Below are 24878 nucleotides of genomic sequence, written 5' to 3'. Positions count from 1 at the left end.
TGCCACAGTACGGGTCAATTACTCTCTAAGTTGATATTTTGTGCACACAACATAAGCACATACACAGGAGTACGCTTCTTGTTTGCCTTGTGCGTTCGGCTGCCTGTGACAATGTTTACAGTTTCACACTCAATCAAAGGCAGGGTCTCTCTGGGAGCCTTGGGATCAAAGTCTGAAGCATTGTTACTGCCTGACTTGTGAGGCCGTGGAGTGTTTGGCTAACCTGAATTTACCCCTCTGTCGCCACTATGCATTTTCCTGGCTGGTGGATCATTGAAGATTCAAAGAATCTTTGCTGGTTGAAGATGAACCATTCAGAAAGTCTTTATAGTCCAGTACTTTGCAAGAATGATCATATCCCTTAAACATTTATTACATTTTGTCACATTACTATCGTAAATGTCAAAGTATATCAGTGGCATTTTACATGATAGAACAAGCACATTACTGTCAGGTAGCAGAAAAATTATCTGAAAAGTGTTGTGCATTTGTGTTTTGCCCCCTCTAAGTCAATACTTTGTAGAACCACCTTTTTGCTGCAGTTCCAGCTGCATGTTTTCTGGGGTATGCCTCTACCACCTTTGCACATTTACAGACTGAAATTTCTGTTCATCTTTGCAAAACAGCTCAAGTTCAGTCAGAGTGAACGGAGAGCATCTTTAAACATTGGTTTTCAAGTTTTGCCACATATTCTCTATTCATTTTGGTTTATTTTGTAGTGCCCTTCACAATAAAAGTCATCTTGTGATAATTGGATTTTGATAGACTATGTACCATTCTAACACCTGAATATCCTTTGACCCAAAGCATTCCCCTGTAGCTCTGGCTGTATGTTCAGGGTTGTTATCCTGCTGAAAGATGAACCTCCACCCGGTTCCAAGTCTTTTGCAACCTCTAACAGGTTTTCTTCCAAGGTTGAGACGTCTTTAACTCTGTCTAACTCTGACCAGCTTCCCTGTCCTTGCAGAAGGATGCTTCTTAGTGTTTTCTATGTAGATGAAAATGTTTTAATTTTGGTCTTAACCAGCAAATGTTTGCTGTGAGTTCCTATGTGGCCTGTGGTACAATGGAAACAGGACTCTTCCATAAAGGTCAAATTTGTGAAGTCCTTAACTAATAGCAGTCCTGTAAACAGATGAGCTGTGGATCTCTGCAGCTCCTCAAGAGTAACCAACCTGTCAGTTCTAGTGTGTGGCTATGTTTTGGTAGGTTGGCAGTTGTACTGTCCTATTTGTATTTTTAAATTAAAGGTTTAAAAATAAGGTTTAACCTTCTGTACTTTATCCCTGACCTCTGTGGCCTTCACAGAACAACTGGATTTATATAGAATTTAAATTACAGAAACGTGGACTTTTTACTAATTAGCTGACTTCTGAAGGGAACTGGTTGTGCTGTGCTTGATTTAGGAATATCAGAGTAAAAGAGGCTGTATATGTAGGCTTGCCTCTCTTTCAGATCTTTTGATTTTTATTTGTAAGCAAAGTTTGAAAAACCATTTATCATTTTGCTTCCACTTCACAACTATGAACTACTTTGTTTTTGGCAGTCACATAAAACGTTCAAGTGGTATAAATATCGGCTTTTAACATGTTTTTTCTGCTTTTCTTCTCCTCCAAGACTGCAATGAATTTGCTACAATACTGCAGTCTAGCAGAACATAAAGATAAGATTAAAAAACTACTTCTTTTTGGGTGCCATTGTTTCTGATAAGGTGTTTAATTGAACACTATCCTCTAATCTTTCTGCCTTTGCTTGTCCTGTCTGGTCCAGGCTGCAGAGGAATGCTGTGTGGCTTCGGGGCCGTGTGTGAGCGGGACCCAGCCGACCCAGCCAAGGGCGAGTGTGTCTGCAAGGAACTCGCATGTCCATCCTTGGTTGCTCCTGTTTGTGGCTCTGACACATCCACATACTCCAATGAGTGCGAACTGGAGAGGGCTCAGTGCAACACGCAGCGTCGGATCAAGGTGCAGCGCAGGGGACCCTGCTGTAAGTACAATATAACCTGCCTGCTACAAGGCAGAATGAACAAGTCCTCCACAGACACACTATGTGAAAGTCCACTTTTTAGCAAATAACACAGTCTCACTTTGAGTTTGAAAATGAATTTTTTTTCAAACCAATAGAGCATGATCTGAGATATTTTTTGTGCTTTTAGTGCAAAGTAGCTCATTTTTGGAAATGTCTTGGCATTTGTGGGAACCTTTGCCTATTTCATGGTTTGGGGGTTTAAGGGAGTGAAAATGTGCCTTATATGATTTTCATGGGGGTAAAAGATTGCCAAGTCTTAAGTTCAACATTTAAACGTGTAGAAAATTTAAAGGATTACTCCGAAAAATGTTAATTTTCAAATGAAGTCAAGTATATATAGTTTATTCATATGTGCCAATTCACAAGGCATCTAAGTGCAAATTGCCAGACAAATTTCTAACGATATGAATCCAATTTAGTTCAAATTAAATCAAACCAATACAATCATTACAGTTCAGTTCAATTAAAAATGTAATTTAACCCAATGTAATTCAGTTGTTTATTGCCAACTTGTATACAGTTATCTCTGGAAGCCGATCAAATTCCAACAAGTCATTTTGTTAATAGCAGCATTAACTCTGTCGATGTGTTCTTCCAAGAAAACATTTCCAAATACAGAAGCACTGGGTCAGGGTTACTTTCCTTAAGAAAGAATCACAAAGAGAGAACATAAAGTTAAGAGCAGCACTAGCTCCATCAGTGACTTTGCTCAGGAAATACACACCTCAACACTGAAGCACTAGACCAGGCGTACTTTCTATAGCAAGAAAGATAGAGAAAACTCAATGACAATGGCATCAATGATTGCAAATAATGGGCAAATAGAGTAGTGGGGAAAACGCCAGTCAAGATTAAAGGATCATAACTATAGAGAAAGGCTTAAGCCACTTAACTAAACAGGAAGGTTTTTAGCCTGGCCTTTCAAGCAAACAGTGTGCCTGCCTCACAGACAAGAACAGGGAGCTGGTTGCACTAGAGGGGAGTCTAATAGAAAGGTCTGCAACTGTTTTATTGTTTAACAACCTTGGTACTGTTATGTAGAGGGGTGTGGTTTTTTTATTATTTCAATGAGATCAAATCTGTTCTTTAATATAGAAAAGATCCAATCTAGAGAGTCTGGCGAGTAACTTAGAATGCCGACCCATTCCAGTAATGCTACGAGAATTAAATGTAAAACCTCTTAAGTGGAGATGGATAAGTGGCTTAATTAAAGTATGATGAATGTGCTCCATAGTTGGAGGTTCCATTTTAAAAGGCAAGCTGGAACAGCCCCTTCATCAAATAGAAAGCTGAAATTCTCTTAAGCGACACCAAATTGTTTGTTATTGTCAAGTAAATGGATTTTTGTTCTTTGCTTTAAGGCAACAAGCTTTGCATTTCCATCTTTATCCCAGAATAATAAAGCATGTCCCCATGATGTCCATTCTATTGTCCTTTCAAAATGGCTGCACTCCCAAAGCTTAAGCACTTCCTGCACCCTCAGAGGAAAAACGTGGAGCTCCTCATACTGCTCCCACTGGTAGTTTTCTAGCCTTTTGTTGGTGTCTGTTGCTTATCTTTAGCAAAGCCCATCAAACTTCAGGGCTCCAAGGAGCCGATTCCTGCCAAAGCTGAAGCAGCGCAGCAACCTCAGTAATAAGTACAGTGTTTTGTCAGCATTGTTCTTACTGTCAGTGTGGCTCTGCCACTAATTCCTGGGGTTTGATTACACTGCGGGCTTGAACCTGGCACTAATAACAATGTTGGTGACTGCACACAACTGGCGGATGGGAAATAACTAAATAGAACAGATACAGAGCGGCTAGCTGAAACACTAGGTTGCAGCAGAGAAGGGAAGAAAGAAATCCTCAGAAGTGAGTGGGAGTAATTTTAAAAGAGGAAAAGGGGCATCCAAGAGCAGCTGAGTGAACAACTGAGTGATTGAGGTGAACAAAATTCAGGAGCAGCAGAAATTTAGATAGAAGAGCTGGTGGAATAAAAGCATTAATGATGGTTTATGGGGTTCTGAGGCCATCATAATTACCACTTTCAACAACAGTAGACATTCTGTTGGGGATAAAATATGGACAAAATAATAAAATGATGATACTAATAATAGTATTTTTGATGATAAGTCATTGTTCAAAAACTCAGAAAGTTATTCAGTTATCTTCTGGCACAGGAATCAAGCAAGATTCCATTCCCTGTGTTTCTCAGAGCCAAAAGTAACTGATTCTAATAATAAAAATGTTGTCAGATTTTTTTATGTTGCCACTTTTAATGGTTGCTTTTTAGTAAAATACACTTTTTCCTTTTTTAGACTTTCTTTCTAGTACATTAGGTGTAAACCAGTGGTGCCCAATGTGCAGGTTGAGGGCCATTTGTGGCCCCTTGACTGATTTCGTGCAGCCCCCCGACGCCAATTCAAAGAAGATAAATCGCATTGGCTGCCGTGGTTGATGCAGATGGAGAGTTTTTATTTTCAATTAAGGCAATGTTATTTCTGACAAATTCAAATCTTCTTACATTGATATATGTTAGGTAGAACCAAACAAATGCATCTTTTAATAACCATGCATTTTGCATTCTAGGACCACATCTGTCCAGTGGTTTTTACTCAACAGCAGACGCTGGTGAACCCAAATCTGCTTTTAATTAGTTTGTTAAACTTGGCTAAATCCAGCAAGCGTTTTCAAAGAATGAGTGATCAAAATGTCTTTTCATTGCTGAGAATACAGCAATAAGCAAACAAGATGTCTTTCTTTTAATAAGGCACACATGCAAAATCCTACAAGAATTTATACATCGCTTTCCTACAAAACATCTGACTACTTTATTTATTTTAAATAATGCATGCTTAGTTTATTTTTGAGCAGGTTCCTAAAATAATTTTTTGTATTTTGTTAATATATATTTTTGACCCGTCAGTACTTTTGACTTGGACAATTTTGGCCCTCAATTTTGGCCCTCGTCACACAAAATTTGGACATCACAGGTTTAAACATGTCTGCTATCCACAATTTTTTATACTTGTAATAGATTTTTTTGAAATCCAAAGTTTGTTGGTTTGTGTAGGTTCTGCGTAGATATGGTAAATTTAGATTTTAAGCAATGATGCCATAGCGGCCCTATGAACAGATGCCCATTAATGCTTTCTATAACAGAATCCATGAAAGAAATTGACCTCACTCTGTTCACTGTCAGTCACTGGTAAACTGATTAAGTCTATTACTAAAATTCTAAACTGTGTAAAAGAAAGCAAACACATTCAGCCATACTCAGGACCGTTCTTCCTTTTCTGGATGGTTTGTCATTAGTGATGAGGTGATCCCCACCTACTGGCCCAACCGGGTATTTTGAAAGGATTTTGTTATATTATCAAAGATGCACAGATCAAAATGTTGTTTCCATTTTCTGGGTTTTGTAATCTTACTTATTTTGTCTGATTTGGATTTCTGTTGAAGAACTATAAAAGAAGAAGTAATAAAAACACCAAGTCTTTCTGCCCTGAGAGGTAAACAATTATTTATATTAGGAGCAAAGTGGGCATCATATTTTTGAGGGAAAGAGCAGTAGCCTTAAAGCAGGATGTTACCTAAAGAAATGATTGCAGAGTTAACATTTTAAAAGGTATTTGGTGGTGCTGTGCATAAATGTATTTAAATGAATCAGTTCAAATGAGAATATTAACACCTAAGAGTATTAACTCAGGGTTCAGGCCACAACCTTCAAAACTAACAGAATAAATTTAGAGGTGTTTTTGCGCTCTAAGTTATTACTAATGGCTGAGAGATTCACCAGAAAAAACAGAAGCAGCAGTTGCATTTATACAGTTTCGTTTTCTCTTGGACAGTCATACGAGTAAGTAGCAGAAATAATTTACTTTTTAGAAGATTTTGTTAGCTAATGCACTTAAACACAGTCAGGATTTCATTAAAAAGGGACATGATGGTGCTTAACCCTTTAATGAGCAAAATTATATAGGGCACCTGAATTTAATTTGGTTTATTTGGCTGTGCAATTATTGAAGAAATGTGTAATTGTGTAAGTGGCTCTAACCCCGTATACCAGGACAGGTTGATCATGCAGTATCATTCAATTGTTTAGTGTTACTTAAGGTTTTTAACAGTTTAAATAGCAAAATCCAAAATGAAAACTCATACCAACTGCACTGCACTGACTTGATGGCAATAATAGGTTTGAAAGTTACTTAAATTACAAATGTACCCTTGATGAACTGCTTTGCAGTCAAAATTTGAGTCTCATTTTTTTTCTGACAATGAAAGCATTAAAATATGTTCATGAGAGCAGCAGGTGTGAGAATTAGATAACATAAAATGGAGGCTGTGTGAGTAAAGGCAAGAAGAGAGAATAAAACAGATGCTAGGCAGTTCAATAATCCACTTACTAATTTGTGAATGACATCATGACCTACACATTTTTAAAAATGTTTTCATCCCACTTTAATAAATAAATTAGTTCAGCTCTGGTCGTTAGCACCTTATTTTAGCAATAAGCACAGTCCATGTGTATGTTCCAAAGAATATTGTCTTTGTCTTCGCTGCCAACGTTTCACTAACAGAAAGAGGTTGAAAGCTCAACACGTCTGCTGTTTTAGCCTTCTTGTTATCGGCTGAAAGCAATGCTCTCTTTCTTGTCTTTTTGGAGCCTGGAACACACCATAGACATGTATGGACATGTCATAGACAGTAAATTAGCTTTTTAATTTTTTTTTTACCTCTTTGACTTAATTTTGTTAGTTCGTTCGTTCGTCTTCCGCTTATCCAGGACCGGGTCGCGGGGGCAGCAGACTCAGCAGAGACGCCCAGACGTCCCTCTCTCCAGACACCACCTCCAGTTCCTCCAGGGGGAGCCCAAGGCGTTCCCAGGCCAGCCGAGAGACATAGTCCCTCCAGCGTGTCCTGGGCCGTCCCCTGGGCCTCCTCCCGGTGGGACGTGCCTGGAACACCTCCCGAGGAAGGCGTCCAGGAGGCATCCGGTATAGATGCCCGAGCCACCTCAACTGGCTCCTCTCGATGTGGAGGAGCAGCGGCTCTACTCCGAGCCCCTCCCGGATGGCCGAGCTCCTCACCCTATCTCTAAGGGAGTGCCCGGCCACCCTACGGAGGAAGCTCATTTCAGCCGCTTGTATCCGTGATCTCGTTCTTTCGGTCATGACCCAAAGTTCATGGCCATAGGTGAGGGTAGGAACGTAGACCGACCAGTAAATTGAGAGCTTTGCTTTTCAGCTCAGCTCTCTCTTCACCACAATGGACCGGCATAGCACCCCCATTACTGTGGCAGCCGCACCGATCCGTCTGTCGATCTCCCGCTCCATTCTTCCCTCACTCGTGAACAAGACCCCGAGATACTTAAACTCCTCCACTTGAGGCAGGAACTCCCCTCCAACCTGAAGAGGACAAGCCACCCTTTTCCGGTCGAGTACCATGGCCTCGGACTTGGAGGAGCTGATCCTCATCCCAGCCGCTTCACACTCGGCTGCGAACCGCCACAGCGCATGCTGTAGGTCTTGGCTAGAGGGGGCCAGCAGGACCACGTCATCCGCAAAAAGAAGAGACGAAATCCACTGGTCCCCAAACCAGACCCCCTCCGGCCCTTGGCTGCGTCTAGAAATCCTGTCCATAAAAGTTATGAACAGGACCGGCGACAAAGGGCAGCCCTGCCGGAGTCCAACATGCACTGGGAACAGGTCCGACTTAGTGCCGGCAATGCGGACCAAACTCCTGCTCCGCTCGTACAGGGACCGGATGGCCCCTAATAAAGGGCCCCCGATTCCATACTCCTGGAGCACCCCCCACAGGGCATCACGAGGGACACAGTCAAATGCCTTCTCCATGTCCACAAAACACATTTGAACCAGTTGGGCAAACTCCCATGAACCCTCGAGCACCCTGTAGAGGGTATAGAGCTGGTCCAGTGTTCCACGGCTGGGACGAAAACCACACTGTTCCTCCTGAAGCCGAGGTTCGACTATCGGTCGGACTCTCCTCTACAATACCCTGGCGTAGGCCTTACCAGGGAGGCTGAGGAGTGTGATCCCCCTGTAGTTGGAACACACCCTCCAGTCCCCCTTCTTATAAAGGGGGACCACCACCCCAGTCTGCCAGTCCAGAGGCACTGTCCCCGACCGCCACACAATGTTGAAGAGGCGTGTCAACCATGACAGCCCTACAACATCCAGAGACTTGAGGTACTCAGGGCGGATCTCATCCACCCCCGAAGCCTTGCCACCGCGGAGCTTTTTAACCACCCCGGTGACTTCAGCCTGGGTGATGAAAGAGTCCAACCCCGAGTCCCCAGCCTCTGTTTCCACCACGGAATGCGTGATGGCAGGATTGAGGAGATCCTCGAAGTACTCCTTCCACCGCCCGATAATGTCCTCAGTCGAGGTCAGCAGTCTCCTGCCCCCACTATAAACAGTGTTGGCAAAGCACTGCTTCCCCCTCCTGAGGCGCCGGACAGTTTGCCAGAATCGCTTCGAGGCCAACCGGTAGTCCTTCTCCATGGCCTCACCGAACTCTTCCCAGGCCCGAGTTTTTGCCTCTGCCACAGCCCGGGCCGCAGCACGCTTGGCCTCACGGTACCCGTCAGCCGCCTCAGGAGTCCCACAAGCCAACCACAGCCGATAGGACTCCTTCTTCAGCTTAACAGCATCCCTTACTGCCAGTGTCCACCACCGGGTTCTGGGATTGCCGCCACGACAGGCACCGCAAACCTTACGGCCGCAGCTATGGGCAGCAGCATCGACAATAGATGCGGAGAACATGGTCCACTCGGACTCTATGTCTCCAACATCTCCCGGGATCTGGTCGAAGCTCTCCCGGAGGTGGGAGTTGAATACATCCCTGGCCGAGGGCTCCGCCAGGCGTTCCCAGCAGACCCTCACTATGCGCTTGGGCCTGCCAAGTCTGTCTGGCTTTCTCCTCCTCCAGCGGATCCAACTCACCACCAGGTGATGATCAGTGGACAGCTCAGCCCCTCTCTTCACCCGAGTGTCCAAAACATGCGGCTGAAGGTCTGATGATACGACAACAAAGTCGATCATCGACCTCCTGCCTAGGGTGTCCTGGTGCCAAGTGCACTGATGGACACCCTTATGTTTGAACATGGTGTTCGTTATGGACAATCCGTGACTAGCACAGAAGTCCAATAACAAAACACCACTCGGATTCAGATCGGGGAGGCCATTCCTCACGATCACGCCTCTCCAGGTGTCACTGTCGTTCCCCACGTGGGCGTTGAAGTCCCCCAGCAGAATAATGGAGTCCCCGGGAGGGGCACTATCCAGCACCCCCGACAGGGACGCCAAGAAGGCCGTGCACTCCGCACTACCACTCGGCCCGTAGGCTGAAATGATAGTCAGAGACCTCTCCCCAACCCGAAGGCGCAGGGATACGACCCTCTCATCCACTGGGGTAAACCCCAACACGAGACGGCTGATCTGGGGGGCAACAAGCAACCCACACCAGCCCGCCGCCTCTCCCCGTGGGCCACTCCAGAGTAGAAGAGAGTCCAACCCCTCTCAAGGAGATGGGTTCCAGAGCCCACGCTGTGCGTGGAGGCGAGCCCGACTATTTCTAGTCGATATTTCTCGACCTCCCGCACAAGCTCAGGCTCCTTCCCCCCCACGGAGGACATTCCACGTCCCTAGAGCCAGCCTAAGCATCAGGGGATCGGGCCGCTGAGGTCTCCACCTTCGTCCGCCACCCAATCCTCTTTGCAGCGGTCCCTCACGGTTCCCCCTGCAGGTGATCGGCCCACTGGGGGATGGCCTCGCGTCTCTCGTTCGGGCTTGGCCGATAATATTTTTTTTTTTTTGCGGAATAATGGCCTTTATTTTTTCCTGTACTTTTTGACAGTAGATAGACAGGAAGTAGGGACACAGAGAGAGGGGAAGACATGGGACTAATGTCACCAGGGCCAGGACTCCAACCCGTGATGGCTGCTCTGTATATGGGTCGTGCACTAAACCCCCTACACCACGAGTGCTGCGTCGACTTAATTTTTAAATTTCTCACTGAAAGTAGTTAAATTTTAGTTTTATTCACTTAGTAACAGTCTTCACTGGTGCTGTCAAAGTGACTTGATTGCACTAACATTTGGGGTGTTCGCTTTTTCGACCGTCCAGTTAAGATCAAGCTGAAAATTGGCCGATTGCAGTCACCAGTCAGTTTTTGGTGCATTTTGGTTTCATTTCAACTGATCAGATCAGAAAGCCAGTACGCAAAAAAGTAAAGGAGGTAAGCAAAGCTGTTTCGTCTTCTCAGAGCGTTATATTTTCATTTTCATTTATAGAGTAATAATTATAATCGATTCAAAACCTTTTCATCCATGACATAATGGTGGAAGAGAAAATGAATAATTGGGTTATAAGCCATTCTGACCTTCCTTCACGGTGAAATGGAAAATGTCACCTTTCAATTACATTGTCAAAAGATCTCTTCAAGACTTGATGCCTTGCATTTTGTAAAACTCCAGCTAGCACCATGTTTCAAATATCTTTAAAAATAAACCCATGCAGATTTTTTTTTATAAGATAATATTTTTAACAAATATCTGAAAGTACTGGACTGCAAAAAGCACGACAAAAGCTATTATTTAAGTTAGATAAATAATGAAAGCCAAACCCCCCCCAAAAACTCAGTTAATAGCATGTTTTTGATCAGTTTAAATTAATTTTGTCCAACAAAATAAGAACCAGATAAGACTCACCTGCTCCTAATTCGCAGTCTTCGCATTATCTTAATAATGAATAAATAATGTTTTTACTATAATACAAAGGCAGCAGATTTTTTTCTATTTCCCTATCGCAGTTCCAAAGATAAGAGCCGTCTGAAAGCATCAGAAGTGCTGTTATCGAAAACATAATTATTCCAAAGGCTGAACCCAATCTAGCTGCTCAGATAAAAAAGCCAGATAAGAGACGTCTGTGAGAGCTGCTAAAAACTTTGAAAACAAGAAAATACCACAAAAGACATCTAAGGATCCTCAAAGTGACCGGGAACGTGCTGGAGGGATGGCTTCAGGCTTTAGTGTACACTAAACATGCTGAAAAAAAATGAATGTTTACAAAAGCTTTTATCAGTAGGCCCCGCACCTTTCTGAGATATAATATTCAGTTGTTTGAGGAGACAGAAGTGGATGCAGTGCATCAGTTTGTTTGTTCTTAATGAAGTGAAATGAAAACCCTGCATGCAGTCAAACATGATGGAGATTGTTCTCCCTTGCGGTAAGTCTGGTTTGTGCCTTTCGTACAATAAGCACTGTGTGCACCAAAGTTATTGAGGACTTTTTGTAAATCACAGACACTTTTTAGTGAGATATTATGTCATTAAAGTATGTTTGAAGCAAACTCCTTGACCCTTTCAGCAGGCCAGCAGCCCACAGCACATGTCCAAAAGCTCAAAGTAGATTTCTGTTCTAAGGTGCCCAACAATATGTCCTAAATCTGTCTAAAAAAACCTTTGCAGGGTGAGGTCTGCTGCACCAGAAGCAGTTTTGACACAATAAAGACAGCTGAATGCCGAAGTGTTAGAGCGAGAGAAACCTTCCGCATTGAACTACTAGAAACTTTTAACATTGACAGCATTGACAGCCTCCACCCAAAATTTTGTGAAATGCAATGTACAGTTTCCAACATACATGTTAATTTTGTTTTTCGATTTTACAACTTGTAAGCTTTTTGTGTTGTTTTTGACCTTTAGACACTTAATTTACACACTTTGATATAAAAGGGCCTTATCTTTCTTTTATTCCTTTTAATTATTAAGACTTAATAATAAAATAATAAAAACTTGCAACACATATGATCCACCGCCAGATGGCGATAACACCAGAATTAACAAAATAAAATAAAGAAGATCCTGAGAATGGCTAAACTAGTACTAGGTTAAAATTATTCTAAAATAGTTGTAAGTGATCAATTTTTTATATCTGTTACCCCTTTTTGCTAAGTCAAGAACCGACTAAGAATCGGGACAAAGTGAGACAGAAAAAAAAAAAACATAAAAAAGGCTCCTATGCCAATGTTTCTAGCAAAGACACTGGTAGTTTGCATGTGTTAAAATGGACCTCTATGTCACCACAGAGTTTTTTACCCAAAAACCTGTATTTGTGTGGATGAGAGATGAAAATGTATAGAAGCAAATTGTTACCATATTTCAAATGAAAAAGCATTTTCAGAAATGCTTTTTCATTTTAAGAATGTGGCTGCATTGTTTGACTCATAAATGAAATTAGTAATCAATAATCCTATTTTCATTTTAATTTTCTTCTTCAAGACTGCTCATTCTTTCACTTAATTAAAATGAAAAAGAAAAAGACATTTGAGATTTATTTTTCAAAATGTACCCCAGCAAATAGATACCAAAATTCAATTTGAAATGTAAGATTTGAAAATGAGGCAGCTTCGGTGGCAGGCTGTGGCAGTTCCGCCACAGCCTGCCATCGGAACTGCCAGTTCTGCCTGCCACTGCCACAAATTGAGCTCGGCCCTGCTGCAATTCAATCAATTTCTCGGCACGTTCGCAATGTAATGCAATGCAGATGTGCACGGCGCCCCCTACCGAACAAGATGGGTAGCTCGGTCAGAAGGGAGCTGAGGAAGAGCAGCTGCTGTCGTCGTTCTGCTGCGCCCGCCGCTCGGAATGCTTTTTCGTTTTCGAGTTCTGGGCAGTACTTTGCGAGCAGACCACGAAAACGAAAAAGCAATGTCTGCTTTTTCGAACGAGAGACGCGAGGCCATCCCCCAGTGGGCCCACCACCTGCAGGGGGAACCGTGAGGGACCGGTGCAAAGAGGATTGGGTGGCAGACGAAGGTGGAGACCTCAGCGGCCCGATCCCCGGATGCTTAGGCTGGCTCTAGGGATGTGGAATGTCATCTCGCTGGGGGGGAAGGAGCCAGAGCTTGTGCAGGAGGTCGAGAGATATCGACTAGAAATAGTCGGGCTCGCCTCCACGCACAGCGTGGGCTCTGGAAAAATCATTTCTGGAAATGCTTTTTCATTTTCAAATTTTACGTTTCAAATTGAATTTTGGTATCTATTTGCTGGGGTACATTTTGAAAAATAAATCTCAAATGTCTTTTTCTTTTTCATTTTAATTAAGTGAAAGAATGAGCAGTCTTGAAGAAGAAAATTAAATTGCAAATAGGAATATTGATTACTAATTTCATTTATGAGTCAAACAATGCAGCCACATTCTTAAAATGAAAAAGCATTTCTGAAAATGCTTTTTCATTTGAAATATGGTAACGATTTGCTTCCATAAAAATGCAGGTGAAAATCTTTGTTTGCATAATGTCCATGTGGCGAGGGCATGTTTTACATCTTAAAACCTTTGAAGTTCCGTTTGTTTTTCTTTTGTTTTCACTATGGAGGAACTGTGGATATTCATACTTCTATGGATGGATCCTTATTATCTTCAGCGTTCACTCAAAATAGCAACTCATGAATGTTTGAAAGGACAAAAATTACCCTATCAAAAGCAAATGTTGGTTAGCCAAACAAATTTACCACCCGCCCATTACCTGGCCAGCATTTTTGCAAGCACAACGTTCCTGTAAAAGGTGTGAAAACGAACAAATATAGTTTTCCTGGAATATTATCTTCTGATTTTCGGTTACCTTTGACGTTCGACCTGCTAGTTGCAATTTTTATCATTTTAGTTTTTTAACTTGCATAAAACAGAAAATAATGCTACAGCTTCTTTAAAAAGTTGGTAATTTTGAATTCAGTGGAAAGTGATTGAATTACAAGATCATTGAAGGGTTTAAAATTTATACCCCAACTTTTATTTGATGTTTTTCTTGGGGATACACGATATTTCTGCATTAAAATATAGGTATTGGTAGTATAAGTAAACTGGGCTGATGTTTATTTCCATCTTGTTGCCGTTTGTCTGTGTGTTTCATGTCATGTGGTATTTGTTTGGGCATGTGACAGGGATTGTGATGCAGTACAGGATTGTGGGGTTGTTTACCTGAATCAGAGATGCTATGTGAGCTGTGTGGTCGCTTGTTTTACTGTGTTGAAAGGGTAGGGTAAATATATATATTAGTAAAAATCGGTTGCAGCAAATCAGTGCATCTGTAGTTTTTTTGGAAACTCAAGGAAAATGTAACAGAAAGCATGCTTTTGGTAGATACTTGGTATATTTAGAATAGTGGGACCTCTCAGTTTTAAAGTATTAACAAATATAAAATATATATTTTTTATTACTTAACCTGATAATAACTGATCATCATCAATCAATAGAAAATTGGCTGATCTCTGGCCTATGAACTGGTGCATTTCAATTTAAAATCAAGGTACAACCTTTATCTTTAAGTTAAACTGATATTTCTCCACTGCAGAAAAACCTTTCTATTCTGCAGCAAATTTTTTTACTGGTCCATTTTTGGCACACCTGGCCCGACAGCCATTATCAGGTGCTGTCAAACCAGTTAGGCAGCTGTCAGCCTGGTTCACTTTGCCCTGCATTTTTTGTAATAGCTGTATTGAAAGCTTTCACATGTGTCTATTGACAGTTTTTGGAATTGCAGCCAACCAGAAACTCAGTGGATGCGGTTCTATAGCGAGAGGAAAGGTTCAGCCAAACAGCACGCTGTCATTAAACATTTATTGGCCTTTATATTATGTATTCTTTTGACTGAAGTCAAGGATATTTGGAGTTATACTCTATGGACAAACAGCAGGGTAGGGCAAAAGTCTGTACCTCTGCAGGGCCTTAAACATGCATGCCTAATTGGATCTTTGTGTGCAACAAAAGAAAGAGATTCACATGATTGGAAGCAAATCTACAGGTTATTATTCTTTCTTTGCCTACAATAAATTCAACCAGCACATAGGAACTGACTGAGATTGGCAAGGCTTATGCAAGAAAAGAAAAGGAAATATGGGAAAAAGAAAGAAAAAGACACAATGCAAAAGGAGAGAGCTGAGGTAATGGGAGTGCTTTTACCTTTAAGGAATGTGTGGGTGGTTGGACTGGTGCTTTTGTGCATAGTCTTGTTCAAGTCATTCATTTTAAATGGAGGGTTTATATTTGGGTGAATGATTTTACTGCAACTCTAAGAAGCTGTAATGTCCAATTCAGATTAGTCTTTGATTCCTAATTCAGCATTCAGGAGTAGAGCTGCACAGCAGGTTTTTCTCACTGATTATTACCTGAAGTGTTAAATGTATAGAAGTTCTTAGTTATTACTAATTAAACAAGAGAAAATCAACCTACAGCTCGCCTAACATCTGATAAAGCTTTATGTTCTCAACATAAAGCTTTATCAGATGAACACAGCTATGTAAATAAAACGATGTTGCTATGTTACTTCTAGGATCCGTCCGTCCGTCCGTCCGTCCGTCCGTCCGTCCGTCCGTCCGTCCGTCCGTCCGTCCGTCCGTCCGTCCGTCCGTCCGTCCGTCCGTCCGTCCGTCTATCTATCTATCTATCTATCTATCTATCTATCTATCTATCTATCTATCTATCTATCTATCTATCTATCTATCTATCTATCTATCTATCTATCTATCTATCTATCTATCTATCTATCTATCTATCTATCTATCTATCTATCTATCTATCTATCTATCTATCTATCTATCGGCCAAATGTTTGTTGGGTTGAAGAAAAGATTGCGGAGTCACACCTACAACCAAACTAGTTTGTGTTACATTGACCCAGGCCTGGTCCAGTCTATACTTGACCCAGAACTTGGTGAACAAAATAACCTGACTTAGGCTCTTTTTTAACCCACAAGTGATCAGAGTCTGGGCCAGGTGCTAAAACAGAACTGTGAACTGTTGAGTGCCTCAGACCCACTATTGAACAAGAATAGGAAAATATTTTAAACATTGCATTTAAACATTGCATTTAAACATTTTAAAAACCACAGTGATTTGTCTCTTTAGTCGATTGCTTGAAACAGTTTTATTAAAAGGGATGATGCAGCACAGCTGTAAACTGTTCTAGTATCAGCGCTATAGGCATGAGGTTCACACTGAGTGTGTATTTAATGAAACCAATAAAAATGTTCCTGAATGATTAGAACACTTTAGACCAAGAGAACAGAACTATTTTCAAGGTGACATAGAGTGAAGACCCCTGATCAGACAGGATTTAAATAGACCGCCTGTGGTTAGACAAACTTATTTGACAGAGAAAGAGACTTTGGATTTAACCGTTTTAAGCAAATTGTTTACAAGCCGGACTTTGACACCTGCTCCATATTCCTACTCCCCGGAATGCTTGTTTCTGCACCGTTTGGCTTCATAATAAAATAATCCCTCGTTTAGCACCTGTTCTTAAAGCCGAACCAGCTAATAGGACATTTAAGGTAATAGCGTATGTTCCCATCTGAGGACAGGGTGAAATGACTCACGTGTTGTTGGGGCATTTTCTCTCGGAGCGGCACTCTAATATTCATAACCTTCCCCTTAATGGCTCTAAGTCGCTTCAGTCCAGCTTCTTCATTATCTTACTCTTTTTTTCTGGATTAATGATTTGGTATCTGTGGTGGGGGATGAGTTCCAGGCAGTCAAGAATACAGGCGGTGAGCTCATAATGGTCTAAGATATTATCAAAATTAAAAGGAGAAGCTGCTTTTTAATTGGCCCAGCAGGACCACTCTATAACAACGTAATGCCAGAGGAAAAAGAATACATCAGCTGAGAAAAGGAAGCTCTCAAATAAAGGAGAACCACTATGTGCTGCAGAGCAACAGAAGACATTTGGAAAACTCTGTGGGCATGAGTGTTAGTACGTGTTTGGACATGCACAGTCTAAAATCAGCTGGGGAATGTGCATCATGTTGGCTCTCCTAATATTGAACTTGGAGCATAGTTATACACTCCTTCCCAGCGAGAGCCCCAGAAGTGCTGCAGGACCCATCTTGTGCGGGCATTCTTGTGGAACATTATGTTTTTTGTTCTTCTGCGCCTTTTTTTCTTCTCTTTCTTGAGACGGAGTGCAACAAGTAATACAAAAAAGAACAGCGTGTGTGTGTGTAAGTGAGGTGACTGGTGTTTGAATGAGTGATCAATGGGGATTGATTTTGTGAGTCTGCAGCTGAACATACGGGTTCTCGAGAGCTCCTCGACTGTTCGTCCACTTTTTTCCTGTGCTTTAGAAAGGTTTTATATCCAGTGCTTAGACTGTGTGACCGCACAGTAAGAGGAGAAAGCTATCAGCACTCCAAAAAGGCTGTGACACATTGCAGGCAGTCCGGACCAATACTAGGAGGAATAGAAACATTCATTGTCATTTATTCAATATCTGGGGTTTGATTATATTTTGGTATGAAAATGTGACAAAACATCAGATGTAATAGGATGGCATGACTCCATTATCATCATAGACCGGCGTTGGGATGAAAGTTTGATTTAATTGGTTTCCCATGAACCTTTTCTAATACAAAACTCTATAATATCCAGTGAAACCTCGGACTTCGATAGGTCCTGCAGGTTTCTATAGTAATATGTACAAACACAATGAGACTTCCACCAAATATGTAATGGTGTGTTTCATTCTGGGCTATTTGTTCTTCGTTTTTTCCACTGCGGCAAAGCGGGCGGGATGTCATCTTTTATTTGGCTCTAAGTTGACAGTGGAAGCAGTTACTGACCCCAAATCACCCATTTTAAATTATGTCTTTAGAGCTTGTATTTCGGTGTAGGCCTGCGATCAGCATAGTTTCTGTTTATAATTTGCTTCCAAGGAGCTAGGCTTTCTTGTAAAATTTAAAAATGGTCTTGATCAGTATTTGTTTAGGATTTCTGAAGGTGTTTGAGAGTTTTTCGTTGACCTTTGGCTTATTTTTTCTCTCTCACTTTCAATCCAGTTTCACCAGAATGCCCAGTTTGTATTGACGTACTCAACCTTTGTGTCAGTTCTGTCTTGATATTTTGGAACTTTAGTGCAATTGTAAAGACAAATAATCATAAAAATGCTAATATCTCATTTATACATCAATTGGGTCATTTAATACCTTTTAAAGATTATATATTCTACTCACAATTTCCATTAATTGTGGTTCTGATCATTGTTTAACATATGATAGATTGCATAATGACATTCCCTTCCTGTGGAATATCAGTACTGTAGAAATTACTTTAAATCATTAGTTGTAAGCATGTTTTGTATCAAAAAGCCTTTTGCTTACAGCTCCTATCCTGAAAAATTGTGGTACACAACAATCAAAACTAAAACTAAAAACAACGGCAAAATGACACTACTTTAATCTGAACCTTTTAAGCCATTTTTGTACACCATTTGATAGGCATTTAATAGTATTTTCGCACCAACAAAGTGATTCGCATAGAGCCATATGCTGAAAATGTAGCTTTCAGCTGAAGGAGTAGAAGTAGCTGCCAGGTGAAGGAGGATATATCTGTTACAGTCTGGGACCAGTACCAGACAGAAAATAGGTTAAGTAACAAGAAAATCTGGAGAAAGCTTAGAGAACTATTGATGAAGATCACATAAAGCAACTAAATTCCTTGAAGGAACGTTTACGGAAGTTATTGATGAGGATATTTTGCACAGTAGAGTATGCATATATTGATATTTGCTAGATTCTGCCAATCAATGCCAGTTAAACAGTAAAACATGCATATTCTGTGCTTTTTAACCCTTTACAAATCATATGTATGTTGTGTTAAAGAGCTGAACATTTTAGAGTGGTAAACTGACCTCATTACAGTTATGTTTTCTTTGCATGTTACATTTGGAGGTATTTTTCAGAGAAGACCAAAATAAGAAGTGGCCTCAGCGCTATACTCCCATCTGTGCTTTTTGTCTTGTTAAGGTGCTCAGGCTGGGCCTGCTAAGGCCCTGACTTATCCACTGTACGGCTCAAAGCTGACTGGGACCAGAGGTTTCACAACACTCTGGAGCTAGAGATGCCATCAAAGCCAACCTGCCTCATTCCTTCTTCACCTCCGTATATCCTCCCTCTGCTACTTAACGTTTCCCTTTTGCTCAGACATTATATTTTGTTACGACGTGACATGTCAGGTTGACACTTGTGACAACAGACCGGTGGTGATAGCTTCATACACTTCAGAAGACTTCTTTACTTTGCTGGAGAGGAAAAACAGACAGAGGTCTTTGCTGCCTTCAGGTTCTTTTCACTTCCTTTCTTTTCTTTTTTGCTCCATCGCTCCTCCTGCCAATCTCGCCAGGTTCATTTTACCTCTTCTTTAATGTTTTATACTTCCCTGGAACATCTGCCATCTTTGATTTCTTATCATTTCGTGTTTCTATCTTTTTTATATCTTTCTCTTGCTTACGAGTAGTTCTATTCTATTTATCATTAGCATATATTCATACCTCTTTAACGTTTTCACATTTTGTCATACTACACACACAAACCTCAATGATTTAGGGCATAATTGTAAAGTGGGGAAAGGAAGGAAAGTAATGTATAGTTTGAAAATTTGTATTTAGTCCCCTCTGAATATGGCTACATGGCTCAAATTCAGAAGTGGATTTAAGACTATACACCCTATGCATCCCCACAGCATGATGCTACCACCACCATGTGGGACGATGTTTTCACTCATTCATAGAGTTTTGTATCTAAACCAACAAGTTGAATGTGGGTCTCATCTGACCAGAGCACTTTCTTCCTTGTGGATTGTGGGGAAACTGTTGGGCTTGGTTCAGGAGTATCAGTTTAAAGGGGGCTGCATACATATGGAAACCATACTTCACAGTAATGCACTAAGTGTTGGTCTATCACACAAAATCCCAGTAAAACAGGCAAGTTTGTGGCTGTAAGACGACAGGGCGTGAAACAGTTCAAGAGGGCAGAATGCTTTAGCAATGCAGCATAAGTATGTGCCCTCTTACTACATGTTGTTTTTTAGCCGTCTTCACTTTCACTCCTTTCTTATTTTTCATTTGCCACTTTAAGTCTTAAGGACAAAATCTATTTCTTGCAGCTACTCTCATCTGTAGTAACAGGCAAGCAAACATCCACACAAATGTAGAAAGTAATCAAATTTCTGCAGGGTGATTGCTGAGCACATTTATATATACGCACACACAGACACACACACACACGCACGCACGCACGCACACACACACACAGACACATGGAGCAAGAGGTCATAGTAAATAACTGAGCTTTCGTGCTTTCATTTCCCTGGGGCTTTGACTCTTGCTTGGTATTCATAACCATAACATGCAGAACCTGACAGACCGACAGTGTGTGTGTAAATGTGTGTGTGTGTGTCTGTGTGCGTGCGTGGATGGTGTATTTATACCCTTGTGAACATGCATACACACAGGCACATTTAGAGAAATATACACATACTGCAGGCATTTTGCAAACAGATTGAAAAATATACATTCTTGTTATCAGCACACTCACACACATAAAGAGATGATAATGGGCTTTGTTGGAATCCTCTATCCATCTTTACTTGCTCTTCCACTTGTCTGCAGCCGCTGATACTCAGAACACAAATCCTGTCTTCCTGTTCATCTTTCTGTCAGTCACCTCTCCTAAAAGCTTTGAGGGAAAACACACCTTTATACACACACACACACACACACACACACACACACACACACACACACACACACACCTGCTTAATCCCAAAGAAGGAGTTGCATTTTGAGACTTTTAATGTTTTTATGTATTTGGCTTCTCCTGAATAATACATTCCTATTTGTTTTTTTCACAGTATCTACATTCAGAGAAACGGGAGGGAATGAAAATAATAAAAGTGTAGAGAATCAGCTCAACAGCTCAACAGTCGAGAGGAGATATTTCATTTTATTGTATTTTGGGTGGAACAAAAACACTCAATACAATCAGAAGCATAATCCAAATAAATGTTTGTCTATGTTTTAGCTTTTTTTGTTTGATTTGCTGCAGAGAGGCATTCATTTATCTCTAATTTGCTGATTTCCTTCAACAGATTGTTTTGGTGTTTTCAGTGAAATTTTCTCTTACAGTAGGTCCCTTCATTACTGTACCTTCCCTCCCATCTTGATTCTTATTTAAGCTCCATCCATCAATAACGTTCATGGCTGTGCATTGCTGTGTTTACACTGTGCCAGTGAAAGGCAAATTCAGACGGCTCTCGCCTTGAGGGGGAAGATTGATTTCTTTAAATCCCGCCAGCGCCAATGTAATACGAGGAAGCAGATGTTAAACTTTCTGAATTTTGGACATTTTGTCTCAACCACCTGCTGAGTTATTCGCCCACTTACACTCAGCTCGCTATGTGTGTGTGCTTATGTTTGTGTGTGTGTGTGTGTCTGGGATTCAACGTCTCATCCGTAAACCATTGGTGAAGTAATTTTAGCAGTTACTGATCAAGGTCATCAGGCTGCCTTCTGCAGCTGGTTGTTCACGTTAGCAGCTTAATGAGACGCTGTTCACGGCGCGGCCAGAATGTGGATGCGGTTAACTGAGTGGGAGGTGAGAGTTTTTGCTTCTTTTGTACTGTAACATCAGGAATGAGGTGTGTTCAAGAAAAAAAGATGAAAGGTTGTAGCTAGAGTGTCTTGCTATGTTGTCTTCAAGTGTACAATTTTCAAGTGTTGATTTCAAAGTATGATTTCAAAATATAATTGCTGTGGTACATTTACTTTCCGTTATTAATACAAAAGTTACTGTATAGAAACCTACTCATTCTCTGCTCGTAAGTAAAGAAAGTAAAAGAAAAGAAAAGTGTATGCCATCCATCCATTTTCTTCCAGATATTGGAGGTTGTGTCACAGAGATAAGTCGTGGAGAGAACTCAGAAATCCCTCTCCTCATCAGCACTGTCCAAGTCCTCCTGGGGGATTACAGAGTTCTCTCAGGTCAGGTGGGATTTATAGTCCCTTTAGTGAGTTCAAGGGTCTGTGCCAGGGTCTCTTCCCAGTGGGACCTGTTCAGAAAACCTTTAAAGATAGGTGTAAATGAAGGCATCAGAATCAGATGCCCAAAAGGCCTCAGCTGGTATCTTTTCATGCTGAGGAGCAGCTGCTCCATGCAGTTCTTTTTGTATCATAAATAACCAAAGCAATACCCCCATTACTGCAGATTAATGTTATGATTTGGGGTTGTTTGGTTTCTGTTTTTTTCTTATATGTTTCTCACAGTTTTTGAATCATGCTTCTGTTTATTAATTTCCTGGTCATGCTTTAGTTTTTGTCTTCTAGTTCATGTTTTGTCAAGTTTGGTTTTTGGATTTGGTTATGCTTTAGTTTCATGTTTTTCTAGTTTCTGTTAATTTGTATTCAAGAGTCTGTTTTGCTCCAGTCACGTTTTGTTCTCTCCTGTCTGTTAATCATCTTTATTCGGTTCACCTGCTCCAAGCTAATCTGTCTCCTTGCTCCACCTGGTTCACATTCCATATACACACACCTGTTCAGTTGTTCATCGCGGAATCATTTTCAAATCATGCTCCAGTCTTGTTTTCAGATCATGCTCATGTCTTGTTGTTCGGATCATGCCATGCCTGTCTTGCCTGTGCATTTATTGTTTTGTTCCTGCCTCTTCTTGTGAGAGATTTTTTGTTAATTAAAGCTTTTTCACCTACCGTTGCGCTGCCTGCATGTCTGCATTCTGGGTCCTCCATTTTGCTGGTCCTGACAATTAAATACCAATTGCTTCAGGTCAATTCTCCCATTTGGCAATTCATTCCCCCCATTATGTACCCACAGGTTTTTATTTTGTCCTTTCCCTTTTCCATTTCATACCTTTAAACAACCTATGGACATAATAATTGTGTATCAGTTTGTTTTTCTAAAATTTTTAAATCTCAAGTATAAACTGATTATATCAGCATTGTTTTCTGAACACAATATATTACATCCTGCTTAAATTGATTGTGGTTGGGATCCCTGTGTAGACCATCTGATTCTTATGAAATATGACAGTTCACTGATCCCTGATCAAACTAAAATAACAGCGATCTCTTCTACTTGGGGCAAATACTACACACCCACTGGGAGGGAATATTCAACTGCCTTCCCATTGAGAATCTTGATGTCAGACTCAGAGGAGCTGACTTTTAACACTTCGCCTCTTCAAATTCAGCTGTCAAATAGCTTCAATTAAAGAACATTAAAGAACATAACTTGAAGATGCAAGCAGAACCACATCATCTGCATAAAGTCAGATAAGGGGCACCCTCCCACTCATGACTGTGCAGTTTAAAGTGGCAGATTAACCTAGCATCTATTTTTTTTGGATGGTGTGGAGGAAGCTGGAGAGCACCAAGGCATGCACTGGAAGAACATGGAAATCCCACATAAAAAATCCCACCTCGTAGTCATATAACCCCAACAGCTGCACCAACATGCAGACCAATCCTGTACTTTCAGATTACCATCGGTTTCAAGTAACAGGTTACTAACTTGAGCAAAAAGGAGAAAAAAACTTTCAGTTACCATTGTTTTGCCAACATTGACAACTATAGAAAATGAATTCATTAATTTCAACTAATTCCCTTAATGCGGTTCCTTTAACTGACAGCTGGACACTGCCAGTGCAGTGTATGACCTTGACAAGGAGCTGAACATAAACAATAGGCTCCAATTCCCTCGCAGCTCCTCACTGGTCTGAGCTCATAAAAAAGACCATAATAGAATTTCAGCAGCAGCTGGAGATAGATAACCTGTGTTATTGTGAAAAAGCCAGTGTGTTTGGCCACTTTGATGCTTTTTATGTGGAGCCTCAGCAGCAGGAAAATGTAAAGCGGTTAATTGTACGGGTAACATCAATCGGAAACAATAATAAACACTTACAGTGAGCTAGATTAGCGGCATGTGCTGAATGTGTGGGCAATTTTAGTGTCAGGTAGCAATGGGTGCATTACTCCTAATGGACACTTCCACTATAAAGATGGAACAAATGCATTAAATGGCCAATGGTAAAATGTGCCAATGAAAATTGCTTGGAAAAAATACGTTAATCAGTGGAGGTTTACCAAAATCATTTCAAATTGCTTACACAATGAAAGAGAGAATTTATTATTTTTCTTCCAATTGAAAGTTTGCTTACATTAAGATTACTTTGCCTTTAAACAGTTTGAGAAAGCCCAGATGATGATGTCATGGCTTTGTAATCCTCTAACTAGATAACTGACAACCTTTAAGCTAATTGGAGGTTCACCTGTGGATGTATTTTATGGCAACACTTTGAACCCACTGCTTCTTTGTGTGACATCGTGAGAAAATAAAAAGAAATTAGCCAAGATATCAGGAAGAGATTTATGGACTTCCATAAGTCTGGTTGATTGTTGGGTGTAGCTTCCAGATACCTGAAGGTGCTTTGTTCTTCTTTTCAAACAGGAATAAACACAATGGAAATAATCCAGAAGGAAACGGGTTCTGTGTCCCATAGATCAATGTGTTTTGGTGCTAAATGTGGGAATCAATCCTGGGAAAAAAAAAAAATCCTGTGAAGATGCTGGCAGAAGCTGGTGAGAGAGGGTCATTATCCTCTGAGATTGGAGCCCTGTACCAACATGGACTGAAGGGCCACTCATTGAGGAAGAAGTCATTATTTCATAGGTAACCTAAAAAGCCAGCTTACGCTTTGCAAGTGCACTGGAAAAATGTCCTGTGGTCGGACAAAAGCAAATTGAAGCGTTTAGCCATAATGACAATTGTCACATTTGCAGGAAAAGGAGGAAGCTTGCAAACCTGACAACACAATTCCAGATGTGGAGTACAGGGATGGCAGCAACATGTTGGGTCAGTGTTGTTCTGCAGGAGGGACTGGTCCCCTCCCCAAAAAGATCATTATGTGGAAATAATAAAGCAACATCTGAAGACATCAGCCAGAAAGCTAAAGCTTGGGGACAAGTAGGTGACATGTTTTAAGGTGACAAGCCTCTGGTCTTAGTCAC

The 24878-nt window shown here is 41.1% G+C and overlaps 1 protein-coding gene across 9 annotated transcripts in view; it reads left to right on the top strand.

Annotated features, from left to right (window-relative positions):
- agrn (agrin) overlaps nt 1-24878 on the top strand; it is a 414019-nt gene that overhangs the window by 236867 nt on the left and 152274 nt on the right. For all 9 annotated transcript variants that reach the window (XM_047373566.1, XM_047373582.1, XM_047373574.1 and 6 more), the window contains one exon: nt 1771-1986. In XM_047373566.1, the coding sequence (XP_047229522.1) occupies nt 1771-1986 (216 nt within the window). The remainder of the gene's footprint in view (nt 1-1770; nt 1987-24878) is intronic.

The sequence above is a fragment of the Girardinichthys multiradiatus genome, chromosome 1 (assembly GCF_021462225.1).
Source record: "Girardinichthys multiradiatus isolate DD_20200921_A chromosome 1, DD_fGirMul_XY1, whole genome shotgun sequence".
NCBI classification, from domain to species: Eukaryota; Metazoa; Chordata; class Actinopteri; order Cyprinodontiformes; family Goodeidae; genus Girardinichthys; species Girardinichthys multiradiatus.
The sequence above is the reverse complement of the archived record's forward strand: the minus strand, read 5'-3'. Positions and strand labels throughout refer to the sequence as shown.